This window comes from Portunus trituberculatus, chromosome 23, assembly GCF_017591435.1.
Source record: "Portunus trituberculatus isolate SZX2019 chromosome 23, ASM1759143v1, whole genome shotgun sequence".
NCBI lineage: Eukaryota > Metazoa > Arthropoda > Malacostraca > Decapoda > Portunidae > Portunus > Portunus trituberculatus.
This window is the reverse complement of record NC_059277.1, coordinates 6,818,211-6,829,769: the sequence shown is the minus strand read 5'-3', so window position 1 is coordinate 6,829,769 and position 11,559 is coordinate 6,818,211. Positions and strand designations below refer to the sequence as shown.

The following is an 11,559-nucleotide window of genomic DNA, read 5'->3' as shown; positions in this document are numbered from 1 at the left end:
CCCTACCCCACATTTCTATGCCAGAACTTAGACACACAGCTGGGTTAAAGGCAGATCACAGAGCATCACTTCCACCAAACAAACCCAACAACACAAGAACCAGAAGTACAGTAAAAGCAGCCCAAAATCAAAGTCTGTAGTAAGCAAAAGAAAACCAAGAAAACCTGAAACAGAACTTAGATAAGGAAGATAATTAACAGACCATCATCTCCCCATAAGCAACTCCAGGAACACAAGAACCAGATGCATAACAAAACCAGTTACAATTCAAGTATTTTCACCAACCACAAGAAAACTAACTAAAAAGAACATACAGGCAAGTGAAGAAGACAAGTTACATCATTTCCAGGAACACAAGACTAAGACACAGCCTAGAATCATTGCAACAGAAGGCACAGTGCATGCAGGTCTTGCTCTGACTGTCACCTGGTCACACTCACTACACAATTCCTCAAAGAAATAAAAGGCTAATCATTCAAGCGTTCTCAGATGGCTGTGACAGGATACAAAGGACCTTAAAGGGTATGCTCATGGAAGGCTAGTGGTGTGTGTTGTAGGAAAAGATATGGTTCTGATTCATTGAGCAGGGTTCTCAATCTTTTTCTCATTAAGAACCCCTTGAGTTATAAGACCATCTCTGAACCCCCAGTAATTTGACAGTGAACAGCATGTTAATTTAGTCACTGATACTATTATATCAGCCATTTAAGTACCCTGCAAATCTTCCTGTGAACCCCAGAAGATTTGCAAACCCCATATTGAGAACCCCTGCACTACAGGAACGGGATAATCACAATGGCTGTCCTATATTAACCCTCAAGCTTAGATATAGTTCATACTTCATAATATCAAAGGCTTAAATATAGAGTCCAAAAACTCCAGCACATAACACACTGACATGACTCTTTCAAGGACACATATTCATTATCCAAAGAAAACACAAGATCTTGAAAGGTTAACTATGATAATGTACACAAAAAAATTCAATATGACATTTACATCCATTCGTAAGGTGTTTGCATAATCCCATCAAGCATACAAACACATCCTCCCCCAAAAAATGCAATAATAAAAACTATACATAATAATACCAACATAAATAAATATTATGTCAGAATTGTTTTGATTGGCTCTCTCAAGGCCACATGAACACACTCCCCCTTTCCCCACCTCTGCATGACAATTACAGAAAAAAATTAGTCATGCATGCAGAACACCGTGAATAAACACACAACACGACCTTGAGCAGAGCAGCCACCACTCACCTGGTCCTCCTGCAATGTTATGGCACTTGAGCGTGTGTCCAGCAGCTCAGCACTCTGGCTCCTCAGCTTGGCACTCCTGGACAGCCGGTTACACAGTGTCACTACCCTCACCGAGTGCTGTGTCAAAGGGGGAAGACAAGAAACGAGTTAAAATTTCTTGTAAGTGTATTTTCATATTCCATCATCACCTTCATTGCAACCTCCACCTGAGAAACAAGAACAAAGGTTATATTTCTTGTATGTGCATTTCTATATTCAGTTATCAGTTCCTCCCTTCCAACCATCTACCAGTCCTCTTAACAGCCTTACCTTCCAGCGACGCCTTGCTTGGTAGGACTTGAAGTTGTCCATGTTGGTTTGTGCATACCGCCTTTCCTCCTCCTGCTGGCTGGACTGAGGGCTCATCCAGGGGTGCTTCAGGGTCTGCTCGGCTGTCATGCGCTTCCTGAAGAAGGGGTGGAAAAAGCTGGTTACTCCCCCTATCTCCTGACTTTGTTGCTGTGGCACTGAACTATCAATGAATAGAAACAATAGGATCCTACAGTGCAGCAGCTATTAGTCCTTTGATTGACAAACAATGATTCTTTTGTTCCTGTTTTTCACCCTGCCTACAACTTGAACTGCTTGAAAAAAGGAGTATCAAGAAACAGTAAAAATCAATGGTGTATTCTCTAGTTTCTTTTCAAGAGCAACACTGTGAGCAAGGTTTTCTAACACCTTTTTCACACTTGGCCTGTTTCTCTGACACACACACACACACACACACACACACACACACACACACACACACACACACACACACACACACACACACGGTAGCTCAGTGGTTAGAGTGCTGGCTTCACAACCCAGAGGACAGGGATTTGATTCCCCGGCCAGGTGGAGATATTTGGGTGTGTCTCCTTTCACGTGTAGCCCCTGTTCACCTAGCAGTGAGTAGGTATGGGATGTAAATTGAGGAGTTGTGACCTTGTTGTCCCGGTGTGTGGTGTGTGCCTGGTCTCAGGCCTATCCGAAGATCGGAAATAATGAGCTCTGAGCTCGTTCCGTAGGGTAACGTCTGGCTGTCTCGTCAGAGACTGCAGCAGATCAAACAGTGAATCACACACACACACACACACACACACACACACACACACACACACACACACACACACAGATATGACAGGAATGGACAAGGAAACAGGACACAGAGAGCTTAACTCGGGCCCTGTAATACACAAATAGGTAAATACACACACACACACACACACACACACACACACACACACACACACACACACACACACACACAGTACAGCCTCACCTTGCATCCTTCAGCAGCAGACTACAGATGAAGTTCTTGGCAAGGTCTGAAGTGCTGGAGAAGTACTCTGCATCGAAGGAATAGTCCACAGCTGTTATGTTATTGAAGGTCTCTTGCTGGCTGTCCCCGAGGAAAGGTGACGCACCGGACAGCCTGACAAGATACACCACCGCCATCACTGTCACAGTCTATGCATACCTTCAAAGTTACATGAATGCCTCTCCTGACCAGTGGTAAGTGTCTACTGATCTTCTGGCTGATAGTGATAGTGATACTTGCTAACTGATTTGAGCAACCTTACATGATTTCACAGAGCAAAAATTAAAGTACCAGCACTATAAGATTCAAACTACTCAATTAGGTGAAAAAAAAGGAAGGGAGCCATACCAGTCTTCTTCATTTGCACAGTATCCACACCAATGTCTGATGATTAAATCACTCGTGTCACATTTAACAGTAAATGTCTGTTAGCTTTATATTCTACAAAATATGTCTACGTAACTAGAAACAGATTAGTCTTTTCTCTCTCACCTCCTATGAAGTTCACTTATCACATTCATAGTGTTCATTATTCTATCATCATCCTCACAAGAGATGCAAATTAATGTTAAAAATATTGGAAATGCAATGAACACTGCACATGTTCACTTAATACAAACATTCTGAATCTTTGGAAATCTATTCATTGCAAAAATTCAAATCTTAGTTTGAAAAACATTGCAAGCTGAAACCTAATAAGTGTAGTCTATAGAAAATGTTTCTTCATTATATCTAAAACAAAAGAAATTTCTCCTTAAAAAGTGAAATAATCATGCAAATATTTAAAATGAAGCATCTTCCTGATATATGAACAGTGTGCTTTTCAATAGTACCACTTGTTGAATCTTATCAAAACCCTCACAAGAAATTATCATATAAAAAATCCTGAACAATAATGGAGAACCAGTGCATGAGAAGATAAGTAAATATCAAGTGTAGCATTTGAAGCACTCACTCACTCACTCTCTCTCTCTCTCTCTCTCTCTCTCTCTCTCTCTCTCTCTCTCTCTCTCTCTCTCTCTCTCTCTCTCTCACACACACACACACACACACACACACACACACACACACACACACACACACACACACACACACAGGCATTTAACTACAAGAGGCAAGAAACACTGTTGATAGAGGACTTTACATGTGAGGAACTCCTGCCATCTATAGCAAGAGAAACCATGCTCTCTCATAACCCACTTACAAGATATAGGTAATGACCCCAATGGCCCACATATCAGTGGCCAGAGACAGCGGTTCATAGTTGACAATCTCCGGTGCCACAAACTCTGCCGTCCCTGTGATGTGTGGGGGTTTGGTGGGTTCAGAACAAAGGGTGAGACAGAGGATGCATCACACGGCATTGCTTCATTTATGACAACACCACTAGCCGTCACATTCAACAGGCCACAAACTAAGTTGCTCTGCCGTGTGGTGAGTTGCAAGTAGTAGTTGACACAAGAGCATATGCAGCAATTGTTGTTTATAATGTATACTTGGCTATTTAGATATCTAAACATAAATACTTGAACCAAAAAATGAAATAAGAAAACAGGCTTTTAGATATTATGTTTTATATGCTAAAATTATTAATGAAAAGCAAAAAAATAACAGTTAAGTCACAAACTAAACTCACTGTCATACACAGACTAACATGCTTAAATGGCAACTTTATTATTTAGTACTCAATCTTAATTAAACCACAACATTTTAATCTATCATTTAAGGAGGGGAAAACAGAACCAGAGTCAAGGTGAAGAACGACAGTACAAAGGAAAGTTTTATTCACCATAAGGTTAAGGAAGAAAGAGGGATAAGAAAATGACAGAAGACTTGCATATCCTTTGGCCACAACTATATTTATGTATGTGGATCCTATACACACAACCACAGACATGCCATACACTCCTTCAAAACAACACCATCCATCACAAAAAGTACATCAAATCTTGGAGGTCTCAAAAATTTTCCCTTTGATGTACATAGGAAAGAATTCAACTCATGCACTTCTGGTAAAATTTTAGACATCAAAGTTATTATATCCTTGAATGATGACGTCTATTAGATTTGAAAAGTGTCAAACAAATACAGTGGAGTCTGCAATACTGTAAAGGTCATTTAACATACAAATTGAATAACAAACTGGGTTAATTAGGATACAACCACCCACACCACACCCCCACACTCCCAACTATTTTTTTTTTTTTTTTTTTTTTTTTATGGCCTATAGCACCTGTAGGCATATTTGGAGTACATGTGGGAAGTGCTGTTCAGCTTCCACCCATAGCAGAGCAGGCAATTTTATTTATAGTGGTACCTGTATTAGGGCCCATATCACCACCCACAAGCACATCTTTGGTATAACCACCTAGAACCTGGGTATCATGGTGACATGTAGGTAATTTTAAACCACTCGACAAATGGCAAAGTTTTTAAGGCTGTATGTGGTGGGATTCGAACCTACGCTTGAACATCTGCCCAATCCCACGCTCACCACCTTATCCACTACGCCAACGCATCCCCTACAACAATTCAAGTCCCAGAACCATTAACACAACTTACAACCTACCCTCAGGACTCACAACCATCCATATTATCCACACACCTTCCCCTCTACACCACACAATCATCTACACCACCCACACACCCACCCATGTACTGCAACCATGCACACAAGTTAGTTCAAGCATCCTATTTTTAAGCTCCTCAAAATGAATACAATGTTTAGATTCGTTTCAAATAGTGAGCAAATCATCACACGATGAACAGCTAACTAGTGCAAAATAAATTCACTGTTGCAGACCTTGCTGTAATATTTGCCAATTTATCAAAACTTCATGGTTACTGTGTGTATTTACCTAGTTCTAGTTTTACAGGGCCTGGGCTTTATGCTCGTGTAGCCCCGTCTCCATATCTACACTTATCCAATTTTTCTTTAAAACTATGTACACTTGTTGCTGACACCACTTCCTCACTCAAACTGTTCCAAGTCTCAACACATCTTTGTGGGAAACTATATTTTTTAACATCTCTCAGACATCTTCCCTTCCTCAGTTTCTTACTATGTGATCTTGTGCTTCTAATGTCATATTCTTCTCTCAGGATTAGTTTCTCATTATCCACTTGATCCATTCCGTTAATCAATTCATAAACTTGTGTCAGATCCCCTCTCTCTCTTCTCTGTTCTAGGGTTGGTAGACCCATAGCTTTTAGTCTCTCCTGTCTCCTCATATGTCATCCCTTTAAATTCTGGAACCATTCTTGTAGCCATTTTTGTAGTCTCTCCAATTTCTTTATGTGTTTCTTTTTATGGGGGGTCCACACAACTCCTGCATATTCCAATCTGGGTCTTATTTTAGTACTTATCAATTTCTTCATCATTTCTTTGTCCATGTAGTGAAATGCTAATCCAATACTCCTTAGCAAATTATATGTCTCTCTGTGTGTGTGTGTGTGTGTGTGTGTGTGTGTGTGTGTGTGTGTGTGTGTGTGTGTGTGTGTGTGTGTGTGTGTGTGTGTGTGTGTGTGTGTGTGTGTGTGTGTGTGTGTGTGTGTGTGTGTGTGTGTGTGTGTGTGTGTGTGTGTGTGTGTGTGTGTGTGTGTGTATTTACCTAGTTGTAGTTTTACAGGGCCTGGGCTTTATGCTCGTATGGCCCCGTCTCCATATCTACACTTATCCAATTTTACTTTAAAAGTATGCACACTCGTTGCAGACACTACTTCTTCATTTAAACTGTTCCACGTCTCAATACATCTTTATGGAAACTATATTTTTAACATCTCTTAGACATCTTCCTTTTCTCAGCTTTTTACTATGCGATCTTGTGCTTTGAATGTCATATTCTTCTCTCAGGATCAGTTTCTCATTATCCACTTGGTCCATTCCGTTGATCAATTTATAAACTTGTATCAGATCTCCTCTCTCCTTCTTTGTTCCAGGGTTGGTAGATCCATAGCCTTTAGTCTCTCCTCATATGTCATCCCTTCAAATTCTGGAACCATTCTTGTAGCCATTTTTGTAGTCTCTCCAATTTCCTTATGTGTTTCTTTTATGAGGGGTCCACACTACTCCTGCATATTCCAATCTGGGTCTTATTATAGTACTTATCAATTTCTTCATCATTTCTTTGTCCATGTAGTGAAATGCTACTCCAATATTCCTTAGCAAATTATATGTTTCTCTAAAAATTCTATCAATATGGCTTACTGGTTGATTGTTTTCTTCCATCGTCACTCCTAAGTCCTTTTCCTTTTTACTTTCTCCAGTTCTACTCCATCTCCCATCTTATAGATTCCCACAGGTCGTCTTTCACTCTTTCCCATTTCCATGACATGGCTTTTGTTCACATTGAATTCCATTTCCCACTTTTACTCCATTCCCAGATCTTATTTAGGTCTTCTTGCAGTATTTCACAATCCTCTTTTGCTTTATAACTCTGCACAGTTTCGTATCATCTGCAAACAGATTTATGTAGCTGTTCACTCCTTCTGGCATGTCGTTAATATAAATGAGGAAAAGTATTGGTGCCAATACTGACCCCTGTGGCACTCCGCTTTCTACTGCTCTCCACTTGGACTTCATATCTTTAACTACTGTCCTTATTTCTCTCCCCCTCAAATAATTTTCTATCCATCTCAATGTGCTTCCTTTTAAGCCACCCTTCTCCTCTAACTTCCATAGTAATCTTGCATGTGGCACTTTGTCAAACGCCTTTTTTAAATCCAAATAAATACAGTCAACCCATCCTCTCTCTTGTACTCTATCAACTATTCTAGAATAGAAACTCAATAAATTAGTTACACAAGACCGTCTTTTCTAAAACCAAATTGGCTATTTGATATTAATTTGTTGTCTTCAAGGAACTCGATCCATTGTTTCTTTATTATTCTTTCACACATCTTGCATATTACACTAGTTAGTGATACCGGTCTGTAATTTAAAGGTTCTTCCTTCCTTCCGCTCTTATATATGGGAACCACCTCAGCTCTTTTCCATTCTACTGGTACTGTTCCATTTTCTATTGAGCATTTTATGATGTTGTATATAGGACTTGCTAGTTCTTCCCTACATTCTTTCAGTATTCTGCCTGAGACTTCATCTGGTCCCATTGCCTTCTCTTCATCCAGTTCCTTCATTAACTCTTTTATTTCAAGCTTGGTTACTTTAATCTCTTTCATATAGACTGTCTCTCTATTACCCTGTGGCCTTTCAAATTTGGATTCCTTAGTAAAGACCTCCTGGAATTTATTATTTAATAGTTCTGCCATACTTTTTGGGTCTTCCACCATCCCGTTCTCTCCTTTTAACCTTTCTATTGTTTCTTTTGCCTAATTTTTCCATTTATGAATCTGTAGAACAATTTTGGTTGCTCCTTACATTTTTCCACAATGTCCTTTTCAAAGTTCTTTTCCTCTTCCTTCCTCACCTTAACATATTCATTTCTCGCTGCCTTGAAGTTTTCCTTATTTACTGGATTTCTATTTCTCCTCCACCTTTTCCATGCTCCATCTATTTTCTCCTTTGCCCTAGCACACCTTGCATTAAACCAATCTTTCTTTCCTTCTTCTTTAGGTCTATATTTCGGGACATATTCCCTGACTCCTGTTGTGTGTGTGTGGGGAGGGGGCCACCATGTACAGAAATGAGAATTAAGAAAAGAAGAAGAAAGGGAAGACATCTGTCCCTCACTCATGCATCATCAACCAACATGACTACTCAGTGCCTCCTTGCCTTGCTTGCCTTCCCTTCGCTGCCACGCTACACACCAGCCAGAGTGACCACAGTGAGCATCATGCAGCTTGGCTCTTTGCAAGGCTGTGCCATGTTCTTAAAGTGTGTCATGCTAGCCAAGTGCTGCTAATCAAACCAAGAAGAGGAAGAGAGCAGGAGAATTAGGAATATACAAGAAATGAAAATAAAAGGTGAAAAAAGATGGAAGATGCTATGCAGGAATCAGGATGATAGGAGAAATGAAGGAAGGGAAGAAGGAAAAAGGGTGGTGGAAGCCTCACTTACCCATCAAGTCCCGCACTTCCTCCGCCTTAGTGATCTCCCTGGACAGACCAAAATCAATCAGCTTGATGTGCTGTCGATTCTTGCTCAGTAACAAAACATTTTCAGGCTGCAATACAAAACAGGAATATTTAGATGACATTGTCATAATCCTCAGCATTCTCCAATCATGATAAAGTATGTGTCTGTAAAATACCAATCCAAGTTATTAAACAATTTGAATTAGAAAAGTAAGTAAGATTAGTTTATAAGAAAACTATCACCAATATGTTCATGCATACTTCCTACAGCTTGAAATATTACCTGCTCTAAAAGACTCAAATCATCACTTCAGAATAACTTCATAATTATTAACCATTCTGTGTCCTGTCAATCTAAATACAACCCCTATTAATGTATTGCAAGCTACTGCAAAAGACAGCTTAAATGATGTTAACAAACACTGTTCCTGGGTGATGGCTACCTTGAGGTCGAGGTGAGCAATGCCCTTGGAGTGCATGTGGCTCAGTCCCTGCAAAATCTGGTGCAAGAAGGCTGAAGCTTCCTCTTCCGAGAGACGTTCCCGCTCACTGATATGCTCAAACAGCTCACCACCCCGCACCCTGAAATAGTTATTAAAAAAATTTATTTAAGATATTCTTTTTAACAAATATTTTGACATTTTTTCCCTTTTGAAGTGATTAAAATAAAACATCTAATGAAACACCAATAATAATAGTAAGCTGCTAGTGTGAATGACAAATACATCAGCCTTCATATCATACATGCATCACACATCTATCTCTCTCTCTCTCCCAGCACTCCTCATCCCACTAGCAAAGCTACAATATTCCCTGAACCTGATGAAGAGGAGTACTATCTAAATGGTCACAAACACACTGAGGAACTCACAGCTCCAGCACCAGGATTACATGTTGACCGTTGTCAAACACTTGGTGGAGGGAAATGATATTCTGGTGTTTGTCGAGCCTTTGCAGGACCCGCACCTCCCGAGCAATGGCCTCCAAGGGCAACCCACGCCGGGACGAGGCAACACGTCGCTTGCGAATGTACTTGGCTGCATATTCATTGCAAGTGGCCTTCTCCACACACCGGCGCACCACTGCAAACTGACCGCTGGGAAGGAAGGGAGTGGTCATTAATAAGTCTACTCCAGTTCAGAGAAGTATAAGGAACATGATAGTTGACAATATTAGGTTAGAGGAAAGTTAAGAGTAGTGCAGCCCCGCTGTTATGTCACGTTAGTTCAGTGGGGATTGAGAGGGGGCTGAGCATCCACTGTGTTAGATTAGGTAAAGGGTCAAAAGAGAAGTAACTCTCCCCATTAGATTAAGTTTGAGAACCAATATTTTTGTCATATTTGTTATACCAGCCCAAAAAGCTTCAGAAATAAATACTTTTCCCGTATACTTTTCACTAAGGTCTAAATTCATTATTTTTTGCATTTTTCACAGAAAACCCAGACTCTCCACTATGTCTTCAAGCTTATTGGGCTAGCCTGGGACGATTAAAGAATATACAAGATGCTATTGGCAGGATTTACTTCCCGGAGTTACCTATAAGTTCACTGGAAGGAAAAAGCTGACGAAAGATTTTTTACACACGAGTCAAAGGTTGAGTATTGGTACATACATACATACATACACCCCACATCCACGTTACTTTTCACTTTCTAAACACAACATAACACCAATCATACACACATTCCAAAGCAATAATAAAGAATAACCAACTAAACATGCAAATACAGCCAACCTACTTCATCGATGACTTAAGATTAAAAAAAAAAAGAGAAGCCCAACAGGTTAATTAGATGCACCTGCTTCCTTTACTCACCTGCCGATCTCCTCAAACACCTCGTACAGCTCCTCAAAGGGCTGGGTGCTGTATTCGATGCCCTCCATGTCTTCATGTTGGCCTCTGCCTCACTCCTTATTCACCACTGCCTGGGGACACCCGCCCGCCATCACCACCACTGTAAACAAACAAGAACTATAGACGCCTTGCTGATCCTTCATGATAATACATTACGATTCCTTTCATCTATACTCTTCGATTGCTTTTCAGTAATACGGTTAACTAACTCTATCTTACTGTACAGTCGAGGCATACAATTCTGCATGACGGCCATTTTTTTCTTTTTCTTTTTCTTTTTCTTTTTTCTTTTGAGCACACACACACACACACACACACACACACACACACACACACACACAGTAAGAAATGAATATGCTAAGGTGAGGAAGGAAGAGGAACTCAGGAAAGGAACTATAAAAAGAACATTGTTGAAAAATGTAGGGAGCAACCGAAATTGTTCTACAGATTCATAAATGGAAAAATAAGGCAAAAAGAAACAATAAAAAGGTTAAAAGGAGAGATGGTGGAAGACCCAAAAAGTATGGCAGAACTGTTAAATAGTAAATTTCAGGAGGTCTATACTAAGGAATCCAAATTCGAAAGACCACAGGGTAATAGAGAGACCGTCTATATGAAAGAGATTAAAGTAACCAAGCTTGAAATAAAAGAGTTGATGACGGAAATAGATGAAGAGAAGGCAATAGGACCGGATGAAGTCTCAGGCAGAATACTGAAAGAATGTAGGGAAGAACTAGCAAGTCCTATATACATCATAAAATGCTCAATAGAAAATGGAACAGTACCAGTAGAATGGAAAAGAGTTGAGGTGGTTCCCATATATAAGAAAGGAAGGAAGGAAGAACCCTTAAATTACAGACCGGTATCACTAACTAGTGTAATATGCAAGATGTGTGAAAGAGTAATAAAGAAACAATGGATCGAGTTTCTTGATGACAACAAATTATTATCAAATAGCCAATTTGGTTTTAGAAAAGGTCGGTCGTGTGTAACAAATTTACTAAGTTTCTACTCTAGAATAGTTGATAGAGTACAAGAGAGAGAGGATGGATTGACTGTAT

The 11,559-nt window shown here is 40.0% G+C and overlaps 1 protein-coding gene across 5 annotated transcripts in view; it reads right to left on the bottom strand.

The window, feature by feature from the left end:
* Positions 1 to 10,595, bottom strand: part of LOC123507652 (death-associated protein kinase 1-like) — a 45,150-nt gene extending 34,555 nt beyond the window's left edge. For all 5 annotated transcript variants that reach the window (XR_006675698.1, XM_045260721.1, XM_045260722.1 and 2 more), the window contains exons 1-8: positions 10,460 to 10,595; positions 9,515 to 9,739; positions 9,087 to 9,225; positions 8,627 to 8,732; positions 3,815 to 3,908; positions 2,572 to 2,724; positions 1,575 to 1,710; positions 1,266 to 1,382 (exon numbers count right to left, since the gene is read on the bottom strand). Coding sequence is in view for 4 of the 5 variants with exons in the window: in XM_045260721.1 (XP_045116656.1) it covers positions 1,266 to 1,382; positions 1,575 to 1,710; positions 2,572 to 2,724; positions 3,815 to 3,908; positions 8,627 to 8,732; positions 9,087 to 9,225; positions 9,515 to 9,739; positions 10,460 to 10,527 (1,038 nt within the window). In the remaining variant the exon portion in view is untranslated. The remainder of the gene's footprint in view (positions 1 to 1,265; positions 1,383 to 1,574; positions 1,711 to 2,571; positions 2,725 to 3,814; positions 3,909 to 8,626; positions 8,733 to 9,086; positions 9,226 to 9,514; positions 9,740 to 10,459) is intronic.
* Positions 10,596 to 11,559: the final 964 nt, after the last annotated feature.